General features: G+C 30.2%; 2 protein-coding genes and 1 non-coding gene across 4 annotated transcripts; 2 read left to right on the top strand and 1 right to left on the bottom strand.

Moving 5' to 3' along the window:
• The first annotated feature begins 291 nt into the window (after positions 1 to 291).
• LOC109597031 (soluble guanylate cyclase 89Db-like) lies at positions 292 to 9761 on the top strand. Of its 2 annotated transcripts, XM_049964737.1 has the most exons (13): positions 292 to 453; positions 3568 to 3767; positions 4037 to 4230; positions 4304 to 4440; positions 4498 to 4737; positions 6159 to 6424; positions 7180 to 7287; positions 7566 to 7734; positions 8129 to 8272; positions 8690 to 8843; positions 8897 to 9006; positions 9449 to 9538; positions 9594 to 9761. In XM_049964737.1, exons 1-13 carry the CDS (start codon positions 412 to 414, stop codon positions 9666 to 9668), a joined length of 1929 nt encoding a protein of 642 aa, XP_049820694.1. In that variant the 5' UTR covers positions 292 to 411; the 3' UTR covers positions 9669 to 9761. The 2 variants fall into 2 exon arrangements, with proteins under 2 accessions (XP_049820694.1, XP_049820696.1); XM_049964739.1 differs by lacking the exons at positions 292 to 453; positions 4037 to 4230 and having other exon boundaries at positions 3715 to 3767.
• A 1094-nt stretch (positions 9762 to 10855) lies between these two features.
• Positions 10856 to 15351, top strand: LOC109597014 (soluble guanylate cyclase 89Db). Its single transcript, XM_049964434.1, has 12 exons — positions 10856 to 11026; positions 11249 to 11448; positions 11496 to 11689; positions 11751 to 11887; positions 12553 to 12792; positions 12860 to 13020; positions 13076 to 13183; positions 13231 to 13399; positions 13446 to 13743; positions 14930 to 15039; positions 15090 to 15179; positions 15239 to 15351. Exons 1-12 carry the CDS (start codon positions 10985 to 10987, stop codon positions 15293 to 15295), a joined length of 1806 nt encoding a protein of 601 aa, XP_049820391.1. The 5' UTR covers positions 10856 to 10984; the 3' UTR covers positions 15296 to 15351.
• Positions 14627 to 14698, bottom strand: Trnaq-uug (transfer RNA glutamine (anticodon UUG)). Its single transcript has one exon. It is a non-coding gene; the product is annotated as a tRNA-Gln (tRNA).
• Positions 15352 to 15823: the final 472 nt, after the last annotated feature.

Raw genomic sequence — 15823 nt, 5'->3', positions numbered from 1 at the left:
AACAAATATTAATATGATCTCCCATAACTTTTATACGCAATTTTTAGCATTGTAACAACACATAATCTTAATAAGGAATCTTAATGGCAATGCCACATTCATATAATAAAAAGATTTAAATTCAATCCACAACTTTGACACATTTGTTTAGTCGTTTGTTAGTATACTGCATGATTGGAGTTAGGACATGGACCACCTGTTAGCAACGCATGCTAAGCTCTTCTCAACGAATTGAGAACGACGAGAGAAACCAATAACACTGCGAACTTCAAACCGTACAGTTCAGCCGCTCCAGCCTCCGGAAGTTTTCTCCGGTATTCGTTAATATTTAACGGCAAGCGGGTAAAATGATCGTTCTCTAATTCAAAAGTTTCATTTTAATATACAAGTGAATCTCACTAATTTGCTAACATGTATGGCATGCTTTTAGAGAGTGTGCAACATTTTGTTCAAGTAAGTACCTAAGTTTAAAATTATTAAAATATGTATTAGAAATTTTTATGTTGAATGTTTAGTATTTTTTTCTTTTTCAAATTATATCAATTCTTTATACGTAAGAAGATAAAATCGAATCATATTATTTTATATTTTCCTAAAAATATATTATACATGTAAACTTGGTCCATTTAAAATTAATCAGTAAATATTTAAATTACTAAATAGGTTGGTTTCAATCGAGTAATCTACTAGTAACAAACAATATACCACAAATTGGGGCCTAGCAAATTACACTAATTGGCTATTCATGAATGTTATCGTTGATCCAGGAGAATTTGAATTATTAGGGACATAAAATATTTTAGCACTTCCATAATGGGTCGTCTTGCCTGGTTGTGACATACTCCACGATTTAGTTGACATTATAATAGATTGAAGCTATTTTTTACCGAGTTGCTGCATTTTCATTATCTGCGAGTTAAGTAGCATAAAAAGTTCTCATTTGTTTAATATTATTTCATAAACATTTGCCGCGGTATATCATACATTAACCAAATTTATCGTATTTTTTATTCAGTAATAATCATTCAGAACGTTATTGATTAAATCGTTAATTTAATTAAATTTAAAGTAATATGTATAAAACCTTCGATGTTGCCCTAAAGTGAAATGCGACTTGTAACAAAATACGGAGATATTGAGGAATAAGCACCTCTCTACTTTCGTGCGAAATCCAATTAAAATTTCAGTTGATGGAAATTCAATTAATTTTCCAAACGTAAAATTGTTTACACTCGTGTTTTAAATCAATGATAAATATATTTTTTAATACAATTTAATATTATAAATATTCAAAATGTAATTATGGAGTTTGAAAAATTAAAATTTGTATAATCTCAGTCGTATTAATAAGTAATTAGAATTGAAATTTTACTCTCTAGATAAAGTGATCTGTAACAGGTTACAAGAAGATAATCCTTTGTTCACGTTAAATTTTACTAAAACTAATCCATATAGTTACAGCACTATATTAGGTAACTCGGAAACTTCTAGTGTATAATTTGATACGTACTTTCAAAATTAAGTGAAGTTAATTCCGCTTTACACTTTATCCTACAAAAGTAATTTTACATTGAAACATTACAGAAACAATGTATTTGACAAGTAAAAACCAAAATATAACGGTATGGAAGCCAGAAATATAAAAGTGTCTTTGAGAATATAAATTATAATTACAAAGACTGGACAATAACTTATAACAAACACGTAGTTTTTATTAGTAAATCAAGAAAAATGTTCCGGCCACACATATGTTTTTTATGAATGCCCAAAGCTGTTGGAATGATTGATGGGCACGGGATAAACTGTTCTCTTTCTAAAAATCAATTTGTTATAAAGCCCGATTTGGCGTCCATAAAACAATGCTCATAACTACCGAGTATTTGGTGTGAAAACATCGATTTTGAATAATTTGGTCCAAGAACACACATACTGCGCCTTAAATTCTAAAATTAAAAATATAGTGATAAATGAATCAGTATCGAATTAAAAATGTAAAGCGACTTTGATGATTTTGTGGTTGATTCTATAATTACCTCATTCTAACACTGAGACCTTCATCCACACACTTCTAAAGCTGTTATAATATTTTAATCATATTTTCTTTAATATTACTTAGTTTAATTTATTTTATCAATTTAATCGAATCAAAATTATTTTGAATATAATTTAGATATTGCATTTTCCGTCATAATAATTAAAAATCTATAAATAAAGTTAATTAATAAAGCAATAAAATATTCCATAACGTGAAAGTAGTTTAATCCAGCTCTATTTTTGGATTTCAAAGCACTAAAACCAATCAATTACTTAAATATATTGTCAATTAATTCCTGTTACATTTGGTTTATTATACTTCCAGGAATATTAACAACGGGGACGTGATGTAAATTCAAAATATTATGTTCTGTCATGTGTACTATGTTTTCTATTGTCAATCGTGGTAAATTTGTTTTAAAAAATGTAGCTGGAGTCCAGTCTATTGTATGTGTTAAATAATTGCGTTAAATTGATTGATAGATGATTAGTAACATTGAAAATTTTCATTAGAGTTCCATTATGTAACTTTGATGGATTGGGGAAGTTGTGTTAGTGTATTTAGAAAAATAGAATGATTAATGGCAACAAGAAATAACAAATCGTAAAACGCGATGAAGTTTCACGTACTCCGGTATAATTTACAAATAGAATGTTAAATTTGCTTTACTTTTAATGGACGTAATAAAGAGCACGAGTCACATCACGTTTTGTAAGTAGAAAATTTACATTATTTTCGCATTAATTTACCCCTGTTTGCGCCAAGTAAAATTTTATTTTAAAATGAGAATAAAGTGAAAAATGGAAGAGTTCCAAATGCGCTTGATTTGGTCAGACCAAACTTTTCTTTTCAAATAGATCAGATATATTTTTTGTATGTTATGTAGTGGTAAATCATTAATCATAATAAATAATTAATAATATTAATTAATAATAATAATAATATTTTTATTAACTTTTTGTCCTAAAATGGGGTAATAAAAATAAAAATTAATTTAAATTAAAAGTTTTCCCAAGAGTGTACTAGTATGTTAAAAAACATATTTTAGGAATAAAACGTTATTTTCTTTTCACGTCATCATGTGGTGAAACCAACTAAACTTCAAACCTGTTATAAATATGCAGTAGTTAATTAACTTTACTATTCTACTGACCACTTTAAACCCTTCAAATTTATGATGGAAATTCTCATTTTAATAGTTAATTAAATATAAACTGTACGATTTAATATATTTTTCTTTTATTTAAATTGACTTTATTCATAACACAATGAATGCACTGCTGAGTTAAATTATTATCAATATATCCGTTTTATTTGCTTTTATTGCGAAGACATACAATAAAGCCGTGATAAAATGCGACGAATGCACTAAATTCTCCCCATCCAATATAAAAGACATTAATCTCACTTATATATTGGGATGTTTTCTATAAATTTCGATTTAACGACCACAATAGAGACGTTAAAATAAAATTATTCAATTAATAATAGATTTCTCATGTAATTGCTTGTCAGTTATATTTCATTTTCAGTTGGAATATGGAGAGAGTGTCTGGGAAAAGGTTTTACATGTATCAGAATGCAAATACACCGTATTCAATACACATCAAGTGTATCCCGATCATATTATGTCCGACTTGGCGAATGCTTTGGAACGAGTTACAGGCCAATCGAGGGATAAATTTATGAATTTCTTTGGAAAATGTTTCGTCAGGTTCTTCAGCAACTATGGGTAAATATACCGCATATCATTTCTTTGAGTATTTATCCTTTTTTAAAATCGATCTGCACAAGAGTATTTTTATGTATTTTAACAGTCCAGATCATAATAATATAAATAATTTATAATTTTATAAATTTTACCCATTAAATTAGAAGAAGATTATCATATAAAAAAGGCATAAAAATAAGGATTCACTGAATTCATTGTATAAGACAAAGTTATTAGAGATTTCAAGCATTGTAAATCTCTAAATAGTCATGTACAGTATATTTTTATAGCTACGATCAAACTATTAAAGCCACAGGAAGACATTTTACTGATTTCCTGGAGAATGTTGATAATATCCATTCGAGAATGCGACATTCCTATCCAAAGATGAAAAGTCCTTCTATGTATTTGACCGATGTCGACGAAAGGGGTTGTAATCTAGTATACCGCAGTGGCAGACAAGGATTTACACATTATCTAATGGGTAGTATTAATTATACAATCCAAAAATTATTTGAACAAACGTCCCCAACTTATGAATATGTATCTTATTATAGGACAGCTGGATCAAATCGCCACAGAAATTTACAATCTAAAGTTGGATTCGACCGTCATAAAAAATGAAAAAGCCACAGTAAGTGGTAAAAACATTGTTATAGTTACGTTTCGCTTAAACTTTGACAACACTTCGTATGTAAGTACTGAAATTACACGCTCGCTAATTCAAATATTTGAGTTTCTGCAATTTCAGATGGAAGCTAAGAAAGCGACCAAAGCGCATTTGGAAACCAGACAACTACCGTCGTTCCCATGTACCCTGCTCCTCCAGTTATTTCCATTCGCAGTTTTGTTTAATCCGGAAATGATCATCGAAGGATACGGAGAAAAATTACTGGAAGTAACTGGCGGTCATAAAATACTTTTGGGAGAACCTATCACAAAATATTTTCGTTTGCGACGGCCAAAGGGCATATCGTTTTCATGGAAAAATGTCAGTATGCACGTAAATAAAGAATGCTCGTGTTTAAATTCCGACTGTGAATGCATTTATTATACAGCATGCGCAACACCTACTTCGTTGATTAAAAGCGGTTTAATTTAATGCACTGTTTTCATTGTCAAATGTTTTTACTGTTAATTGAATTCCATTAAAACTTACAGTAATTAAATTTAATTGAATTGGAGAGCTTTAAAGTATGTGGAAAGAATTCTGCTCCCAGAGCTGGATCGATTACGAATTGTGCAATTTAAAAGTAACTGGGATGTATACGGTTTACAACCGACATATCGATAATTGTGCTGTTAATTATTTTTTAAATTGATATGGTTTAGAGTTGTTTGTAAGAATTCTAGATAAAAATGCTGCAATTCGTGAAGGATTTGAGTCACGGGATTATTTAAAAGTGGAAGAAGATAAAAAACATCAACGTTGTCCTGAAACCTGTCCCGTCAGTAATTAATATGTGATGATCAGTCATTAGAAAGAGACTCCAAGCAATGAATTTCATCATAAAGTTGGACAAATTAATCTCACATAAATTAAGAGCAACTCAAATGAGTCTTTAATTGATTACAAAAATTCTGGCGAGTCTGGACAATGGGTTTGAAGCTGGGAAAACAGAACTCAACCCAAGAAAAAATCACTTCTACTTATTCATGAACCCCATGTGAATATACTGTTTCATAAAAAAAGTTGATTATTTCTTCAGTTCCAAGAACTGAATTTGCTTGAAGAATGGATGCTAAAAATTTGATAATTATAATGGTTATTACTTTGATGAGTAACAGTTATTTTAAAGAAAGTTACTTTTTCCGCCACCTAATATTTGATTGGTTTGATAATTCCTTTCATCAGTCGTTAGAATATTGATAACGTTATGACTTTTTTGTGAATGAAAAAAGTTTTCAGTCAATAAAATGTGACTTTATGATTTCGTTCGCATTTTTATAGCAGTCATGAAAGCAAGAAAGTTTTCAGAAAACAGAAATTTTATAGAGCATTAAAATATTCTTTAATTTTAGGATAATAATCAAGACTATAAATATTTTTGTTTATTTTGATGTGTTAATGATTTTCAGTTTTATTTATATTTTCCTCTTCTATGACATTTTATTAAAAAAAAACATTTATACAAATACAATGTTTCTCAGGGGGAACCTAATTAATTAATTTTAATTACATTTTCGGAGGAGCTGTTGGTCTGTGTAAATTTTAATTTAGTCGGCAGTTAATGAAATAAATTTAAAAAATGAACCTAATTAAATCATTGATGATTCCCCATTAATTTGGACAAAAAGTCACTTTAGATCCCAAAAACATTATTATTCATTATTTCATGTTTCCTTCGTCATCGGCAACACAATAATGTATTCGAAACAATGTGCACGTATAATTATGTAAATTGGTTCCAGGCGTTCTATTTAAAGTCAGTCATGTTCGAAATCGAAGTTTTACGAGGAGATATTTTAAAAACTCAAGACGATATTAGTTTGAGCTTAGGGGACCCGGAATCGAAACGGAAGAAGGCCAACGACAGAGAAATTGAGATTGACGGCAAAAGTATTTCGCCATACGCCTTGCGACGTGACAGTCTGCCCGGCCTCAAAAATATACTACTCAAAGGCGAAATGAGATATCTCAGCGATATCAATCGAATTATATACCTTTGCAGTCCGATGTAAGTAGAATTGGTTCATTTATTATGCAACGGACATTTCGAAACTTCGAAACATAAAGTAAGACAAATTTGCTATTTTACACATTTATATAAAAAACTTAATATTCAATATAACTAAGACATTGATAATTTATTTTCAAATTCATATTACCAAAAATTTTAAAGCATAAATTTCCATAAAACTCAGGATGTTACACTAATGAGCTAGATGTAAATTTTTTGTGGGCTTATCTTGTTACTTATTAATCTATAAACTGGCAGAATTTCATTATTACGGTGCTACAAAATAAATAAAATTTAACTACACGAATAAGGTAATAATACATGATGATACAAATCATGCCCTCAATACCAATAATTTGATATTATTTAATGTCAATTTTCTGTCGAATTAGTGTCTAGTTAAATTTAATCATCGATTAAAAAAGTGAATTTAGTTTTTTCGGTGTCTGGGGTCTAGACCCAAGCTTTGGACTTTTATGAAACAACGAAACACTTTGAACTACACTACGTGCTTGGAATTTTATTGAAATCATTTACAGTTTTTTTTTTTAGAAAAAAGCTCTTAAAAGTGCACTCGCTACACATTAATTCCAGGACAGAAGTATTTCGTGTAATAAATAAAATGAAAAATGATTTTGCACTCCCTTTTATTCCACGTTTTTTATTAAATGTACAGTTGCATATTCGCCGAGTTTTACGAAGCGAAATTATTTCCTTTTCACATTTCCATTGTGCAGGTTCATATGTTTCAGAATAAATAATATGAGCGAACTCCCGGACCAGGGAATGTACTTAAATGATTTAAACCCTCACGGTCTCGGGAAGGAGATGGTTCTCACAGGCTGGCAACACAGTTCAAAGTAAGTAAAAGGTAATAAAAGGAGATTTTATAATACTTCGCGATGTAATGAAGACGCATATTTTCTGGTATGATTAATATATTCTTCTTTTCATTCTTATCTGCTTTTGTCCCCTTTGTTTCGTTTATAACAGCAACACCGAGAACACCCCATCCCGTAATTAAATAAAGACCAAATTAAAATATTGGGGTGTTTTCCTTCTAAATAAACATAAATTTGACACCATTAATTTATATCCTGATGTTGGATTACTAAGAACTTTTGTGATATATCGCCAGATTGGAATTAATGTTTGATAAAGCGGAGCAACGGGCAACAGAGCTGGAGAACAACTACAGCCTCTTGGACGCTTGGAAAAGACGAGGAGATGACCTACTTTATTCTATGATACCGAAACCGGTAGCTGATCGTTTAAGAAATGGAGCAACCTCCGTAGATACTTGTGAGGTAATTTGGTTTAACACAATGTATTCATGTTGTTCAATAACACTTAAACGGATATGAATAAAAATTGTTTTTGTAATAAACACAAATAAAAAATCATCAGAAACATTTCAGGAATCCTTGAAACCAAATATTAATATAGTAATAGTAGGGAAACTTTATAAAATTTAATTACTCTTTAATTGAGATAAATGAACAAAACTTTCTAATTTTCTCTAATTAAAAACTTTGTTGAAATTGCTTGGATCAATAAAATTAGGTATAAAATAAAGTTTTCACAGTAATACCTTTTAACTTTTCAATTTACCTTTCAGTTTTATTTTTAAATTTTATTTCGTTTCAAACTGGCAACGCAACAGATTTATGACATGTTCAGATAGTGTGTGTACCATTTTAGTCCTTTGAGGCCGTTACTGTGATGTTCTGCGAATTAGTCGGATGCAATTCGAGCACTGTGGAGGATGCAATGGAATTAGTGTCTACCATGAATGCCGTGTTTTCCTGCTTCGATTCCCTAATGGACAAGTTCAAAGTGTATAAGGTAAATGTTGATCTTGATGGATATTGGGAACTGATCACAGAGTAATTTATCTTGTTTAGGATGTAGCGGTTTATAAATTATTGCCACTCAGCCATACACTCAATTTTGGATAGGAAGCAATTTATTGCTGAAACATAATCGATATTAAAACACTGGATCATGTCTAATTTGTATAATTAATATTGTAAACTTACTTAATTTCCTTTGTTTTCCGTTAATTTATTTGTCATGTTAATACGTGTAACAAACATTTTTGTTTTATTTATACGCATAAGTTCAGTAGAAAATATAACGTTAATCAATACATCTGAAAAATAAAATGAAATATTGTATAATAAATGGCGATGTTAACAGTTTCAATATATGTTCATTTGTTTTTGTATCCTTGATTTGTGGTACTGTCAATTTTTCTCATAGGTTGAGACGGTGGGACAAATTTACATGGCAGTTTGCGGTGCACCTGAAAAAAACGACAATCACGCCAGAAATATTTCAGACGTCTCACTGAATATGGTGGCACTCGTAAAACAACTGAAAATACCATCCGAAACAAAAGTTGACGTGCGGATAGGTATACGATCCAATTATTTTGAAAGAGTCAACATTGTAAAAATTTTATTACAGGAATACATTCCGGACCAGTAGTGGCAGGAGTCGTAGGCATAAAAGTTCCTAGATATTGTTTTTTCGGTGACACTGTGAATACGGCATCGAGGATGCAGTCCACAAGTTCGGTAAAGACTTTGTTTCAACTTTATTTCTACACAGTAAAATATAAATAAAACAAAATTGGCGATGGGAAGAAACTGTTTTTGATGTCGGAAGTTTGGATAGATTTATTTATTCAGAAGTTTTCTGCGATAATAACTTCGGATAAAATATTTCGACGACTTTGCCAATAAATAACACGGTTTAATTAAAAACGTGGTGTTCAAAGAAAAAAATATTAATAAAAAAATCAGTCGTTACAATTTTGTTTCGAATTAATTTTTACTTTAAGAGAAATACTCCTTTTCAAATTGTTTTTATATTTAAATTCTGTCGAGTAATTTTCTTATTTTCATCCGAGATGTGCAGCTTTAAAGTTTTGACATTTTAATGCATACATTCAAAGCGCCAAGCACAATAAAATCCCGCTTTTATCGTTTATTCAAGTTTTTCCTCATCCCCTTGCAGCCAGGCATGGTACACATATCAGAAACAACAAAAAACATGTTACCACCAGATCGATACGTAGTCAAGGACCGCGGAGCTGTAAAACTGAAAGTAAGTTTAAAACATAATGCTAACTTATGAATGCTAAAGATTAAACTTTTTTTAGGGTAAAGGTGAAATGGAGACTTACTGGATATTTTTTAAGGAAGAAGCCGAATCTTCCACAAAATCAAAACAATAATCGTATTGTATTTTTTTTATTATTAGAAAAGACGTAAAATTATGTATTGAAATATATTTATGTATTGTATAATAAAAAACATTATGATCAATATACGTGTTTTATTTTTAAAATTAGGATGCAACTCCTATTTCATATAAAATCCTTATAAATTATTATATATTATTTCAAATGTAAAACTTGAGAATATTTTGTTTTGAAATATGAGTCGATATTTAAATGCTTTAACTAAAACTTGAATGTGAGAATAAAGTCGTTCTCTTGTTTGTAATAGATATCGCATTCCAAAATATGTATAACATTGTAGTCTTGTGAGAAATACTGTATCTGTAAAAAAATATGGGAAGTTTTAAATAAATCGTCCAAATACCGTGTAAAATTCTCTCGACAGTTTTTTATTAAAACATTTAAAAAAATATAAGAAAAAGTATTTTAAAGTACCATTAAAACTTTTAGTAATTGGAAATTATTAGAGACATAAAGAATTTATAATTGAGAAAATTCCTAATAAATTTAAGACATTTTAAAGGAATTGAGGAGAACGGAAATTTGTAGATGTATTGAGATTTGAGGTATGTATTAATCGAAAAATTAAAATCATAAAAGAGATGAAAATTATAATTGTAATAATCTGTTTTCAATTATTCATATCAGATTCAACTCCCGGCGCCTTCACCATATATAACAAGTGCAGATAAGTTATTGAAAATATAAATATATAATAATCAACACTTATTTGCAGCTAATTATTCATTTTATACAGTAATATATAATTTATATAATTCTATATATAAATGTACCTGCGTACAATTTATTTTATTACTGTCAAATAAAATATTCCCTACTAAAATTTATATTTTTACAGTCGTCAATACTCATACATAAAACATGAAACTCAATTTGAACCTCATAAATTAAATAATGATAATAATCTAATTAGATAACGATAGTTACATGAACTCAATTAAAATGGAAAAAATATAATTAAACAAATAATAATTAATATAAGTTTAATCATTGTTACCTTACATAAGACAAATACATGACAATGGTGTCACCAGATATAAATAAACTCATAAATTAGAAATAATAATCGAGAAGGAAAAGAACAATGCCTTGAGCGTGCTTAGTCTATACTTATCCTTGTGAGTTACTACACTTCCATTATCGAGCTTAATTAAATTGTTTCATGATCACGAGCTTATGACACCAATTTATGCAAATTTTATCTAACATTGAACAAACATTTGTGTCGAAAACATTGAGTAGATAAGTTGATTTATGTAAATCGTGCTAAACCAAATAATTACTGCGACATGTATGGTGTTTTATTGGAAAGTGTTCAATACTTTATAGAGGTATGTGTGTTAATTGTATTATTCAAATTAAACGATTTCCCTCTTGCTTTGTTTTATACATGTTGATGTCGATTAAAAGCTTTCAGCTGCTTGTAAGTCGAAGCGATTTTGCTTTTAATATTTTGTCGAATTTTTATTTTTGCTTTCTACAACCGAAACTCTGATTTCGACAGTTTCGATTTTAATTCAATTTTGGATTATCATGAAATTTAAATATTTGAGGTTGAATATGGAAAAGACGTGTGGGAAGAAATCAGAAAACTTGCTGAGGTTAGTCAAACCATGTTCCACACCCACCAAATGTATCCGGACACAATTATGCCATCTCTTGCAAAGGCAGGAGCTCAAATAACGGGTTCGTCATATGATTCGTTCATGCATTTCTTCGGAAAATGTTTTGTACGATATTATACTAATTTGGGGTAAGATTAACTATTTGCGAATGCAATTTCATGATTAGTGTTTTTAGGTATGACATTACTATAAAGGCAACTGGCAGATATTTAACAGATTTTTTAGAGAGCATAGATAATATACATTCACAATTTTGTTACACTTATCCTAAGATGCACAGCCCTTCATTTTATTTATCTGCCATCGACTCTGAAGGGTGTGTCCTCGTATACAGAAGCAATAGACCAGGATTCGCTCAATATGTTATGGGTAATTAAAATCACTAATATAAAGACCATCATAATTCAAAACTTTGGAAATCAATTTTTAGGGCAACTTCAGCAAATCGCGAAAGATTTTTACGATATAAATTTAAAAATAAAAATAATCGAGAAAGCCACTTCAGCAAGTGGACTAAAATCGAAAGTTATTGTGAATTATAGATTAGATTTTGATAACAGTGGTTATGTAAGTACCGATGCCCCATTAGAATAGTACTTAAAATGGTTGTTAATTATTATTCTTCTAGGAGGAAAAACGGTTAAAACAAATTCTTTCTAAATTTAAGCTTTTTATGTCGACCTTAAATCCACTATGTTATTGAAGTATAATATGGAAATAATATAAAACTTTTTTCTCTTTGAAGTTTCTCAAATCTTTGAAGAATATGCCGACATAATACGTATATTTTGAATTGAACATTCATATTGAAAGTTTTAGGCATAAAATTCGTAAATGAAATTTTTTTGCACACTGAATTTAATTTACATAAACATTTGATTAAATAAACCTCTCTGAAATTTAGTAATATAAATCTAATCCTTGAATATTATTTATCACACGAACACTTTACGACTTTTATGTCTCAAAGCTTTTTTAGATTTGTCAATCCTCTAAGAAAAAATATTTTCCATTATAGTTGCTACAACGACTTACAAAATGTCAAAAATAAAAATATGTTTGCGTGTTCTTTACGCAAGAATCATCGATGCTAATACACAAATCTCAATAGTTATTTTTTTACCGTATTTAAACCGCTGGGAGCATAAAAATTTATAAACAACCCTATTAAGAACCAACTTAATGTCCTAGATAAATAGTTACGAAAATAAATCTTATACATTTCTTTAAAGATGTCTCAGAAAGCCCAGCAAATGTCCGGCCACAATGAGTGTCGACTCAAACCATTCGAGTGTTCGTTACTCCTGGATCTATTTCCATTCGGTATAATGCTGAATAAAGGAATGCAAATAATAGGAGGTGGCGAAAAGTTAGTCGAAATCTGGAAGAACTCTGATAGCTTCCTTAATCAACCAGTTACAAAGTACTTCAAACTACGAAGACCGAAAGGAATTGCATTCACATGGAAAAATGTGAATATGATGTCTTTATCTTGAATTGTTATTTAATTTTAATGAATTCCACACATTGTTATTTCAGATTATCCATTTGAGAACTGCCGTGTTTGAACTGGAATGTAATCGTGGTTGTGGTGATTTTACTGATTTTGAATGCTCCGACGACTCTAAGCATATTTTATTCAAAGGGGAGATGAAGTATCTTAAGGATGCGGACTCTATAATTTTCCTTTCCAGCCCCGTGTAAGTTGTGAGTAAAAGGAAGTAGAATTAACTATTCTTATTTGTTAATTTTTAGAATAAATGATCTTGACGAATTGCCTATTCAGGGCCTGTATCTCAACGATTTAAATCAACATGGTCTCAGCAAAGAAATGGTTCTTGCAGGATGGCAGCATAATTCAAAGTAAGATTATTTGTTCTATGGGCATGGTTATTTAAATCTATTTTTAGATTGGAAGTGATGTTTGATCAAGCTGAACACAAGTCTGAAGAATTGGAAAACAGCTACGAACTACTTGACATGTGGAAAAGAAAAAGTGACTCTCTTCTGTATTCAATGATACCAAAAACTGTTGCCGACCGTTTAAGATCTGGAAATTCACATTTGAGCACATGTGAGGTAAATGCAAATTTAAAACAGTTGTTATATCCCCATTGTTGTATAGTATTTTGAAGGGGTCTCGATATTATTTTGCGAATTGGTCGGATTATCCGCTGGGTCGGTGCAGGAAACTATGAACGTTGTAACCATAATGAATACAGTATTCTCTTGTTTTGATGGATTGATGGATGAATGTCAAGTTTACAAGGTAGAAACAGTGGGTCAAATATACATGGTTTCTAGTGGGGCACCCGAGAGAACTGACCTCCATGCTCAAAATATAGCAAATGTCGCATTAAAAATGATTGACAGAGTGAAGAAAATTAAAGGGCCCTCTGGAGAGGATGTAGAAATTCGAATAGGTATGTGTCATTAATATTTATACAGAAACTAATTGTCACTTGTGATTTCATGTTAGATTCTAAACTAACTAAAGAAAACTTATGATCTTATCTTGACATTAACATATTCAATGATGATTAGAAAGTGTACACGCAATACATAAAAAGTTGTATCGTGAGTAAAAGTGAGAGAAGATTATATACCACATTGTCGTATCATTTACCATTATTTGAAAATATGAATATTGCGAATGAGTAACCTAAATCCGCTTTTTGATATTACACAGCACCAAGTCGTTAAAATGATAAAAGTTCTCAAGTTGCCGAGCAACAGTATCTCATAAATTCGGGTGCAGGACACATTATAAATTGGCGCAGCATGTTCTCCACACAACTCGAGATAATTTTATTTGCCCACATGTTACAATGATAAAACGGAATTGATATATTGTGTTTTCATATAATGAAAGCTTTTTAACAACGTTCCATAAAATATATTAGCTGAAAAAATAAATAGAACATTCTTTTTAATTATGCTTTCTAGTACTAAAAAACTTTATCTTGGTCTCTTAACAAGTCTCTAAGTTATAATTAGATCATCTCCCGGGAGATAATTCTATTTTAATATAATTTCGGGAAGTCATGATGGATCACATAGAGATTGAAATGTCTGATTATATTAAGTATATTAAATTTATTGCTCCATAAAATTACAATAAAAAAATTAATTAACCTAATTTGAATATTAATAAAATGAGGTTTAGATTCTGGACTTCGGATTTTACTAACGAATGACAATGGAACTAGTGGAATGTGCATGGTGAAGTATTTTTTAGGGGTAATATACAAGAAAATCAAAATTTTTAATTTTTCTAATTATAAAGTGTGAATTTGCTTATAAAAGAGGTTCCACCGAGATTTGAACTCGGATCGCTGGATTCAAAGTCCAGAGTGCTAACCATTACACCATGGAACCTGATGAAAACATATTCCATGTTGCAAAAATCGCGGAATTTTAGTTGCATTAAATGCATTTATAAACAACAATATGAAGTCAAAGGGTTATCTTGACCAATGCTGGCACTGCAGTGTTATTTATGGATATTTATCATTCTAATAATAAGTCAATTTGATTGTATTTATTTTTGTGGGAGTTTATACCTGGACAAAAATTTTTAAAATGCCATTTTTTTTAATATTCGTCTAGGGATCCACTCCGGACCTGCCGTCGCTGGAGTTGTCGGACTTAAAGTGCCCAGATACTGTTTCTTCGGTGACACGGTCAACACTGCTTCCAGAATGCAATCCACCAGCTTAGTACGTATCAATAAAAATGGAAAATTAAAATTTAATCTGCTCTTTTACAGCCTGGAAAAATCAATATAACCGAAGGGACCAGAGACTTATTGCCTTCAGAAAAATACGTCACAGAAAGTCGTGGAATTGTAAAAGTAAAAGTAAGAGTGACTAATATTGGATTATCTGATTAAAGACTTATGATCAAATTTTGTTCCAGGGAAAAGGAGAAATGAACACTTTCTGGCTTTTGCAGAACACTGATTTATCTTATTGAATTAGCTTTAAATGTTGTATGGAATTCGATGTGAAATAAAAACTTATAATTAATAAGCCACTTTTATTTATTTGCACTTGTCTAAAACGAATCACGTGATTTTTTCTATAAAAAAATTTTTCATTTCAATATACAATTTAAAATATAAAAATAATTTGCGCATGTATACAAATATGTTAATTATAATTCTCTATAAAAAATTTGTCAATTCGTATCTTCCCAAAGACAAGGTAAACACAGTTTAGATAAAGGATAAGCCATTAAGTAACGATTAAACTGTTTTTTGGTATAAAACTTACCCCGACATTTCACCTTTAATTATTTTGTTTTGTTCGGCAGACACTTTTAATGGATGTTCATAATTCATATGAGTATAATTCGAGACACAATTGCTTTAACACATGGAATGCGTGCTTTATCATAATGAACCAGACAGGTAAGTTGTACTTATACCATTAATGAGGTTAATTAATCTGTTTCATGTCCCATCAGTATAAGCTTTTGATGCAATCTAAGCAGCTGGGTTCA

This window comes from Aethina tumida, chromosome 3 (genome assembly GCF_024364675.1).
Source record: "Aethina tumida isolate Nest 87 chromosome 3, icAetTumi1.1, whole genome shotgun sequence".
NCBI classification, from domain to species: domain Eukaryota; kingdom Metazoa; phylum Arthropoda; class Insecta; order Coleoptera; family Nitidulidae; genus Aethina; species Aethina tumida.
This window is presented reverse-complemented; position numbering and strand designations above follow the sequence as displayed.

Excerpts from the sequence above, each read along its gene's own strand:
- LOC109597031 (XM_049964737.1), top strand. The coding sequence starts at position 412 with ATGTATGGCATGCTTTTAGAGAGTGTGCAACATTTTGTTCAA. Across the intron at positions 454-3,567 it reads GTGTGCAACATTTTGTTCAA|TTGGAATATGGAGAGAGTGT; the intron begins GTAAGTACCTAA and ends TTTCATTTTCAG. Across the intron at positions 4,738-6,158 it reads TATCGTTTTCATGGAAAAAT|GCGTTCTATTTAAAGTCAGT; the intron begins GTCAGTATGCAC and ends AATTGGTTCCAG.
- LOC109597014 (XM_049964434.1), top strand. The coding sequence starts at position 10,985 with ATGTATGGTGTTTTATTGGAAAGTGTTCAATACTTTATAGAG. Across the intron at positions 11,449-11,495 it reads CGATATTATACTAATTTGGG|GTATGACATTACTATAAAGG; the intron begins GTAAGATTAACT and ends TAGTGTTTTTAG. Across the intron at positions 11,690-11,750 it reads ATTCGCTCAATATGTTATGG|GGCAACTTCAGCAAATCGCG; the intron begins GTAATTAAAATC and ends ATCAATTTTTAG.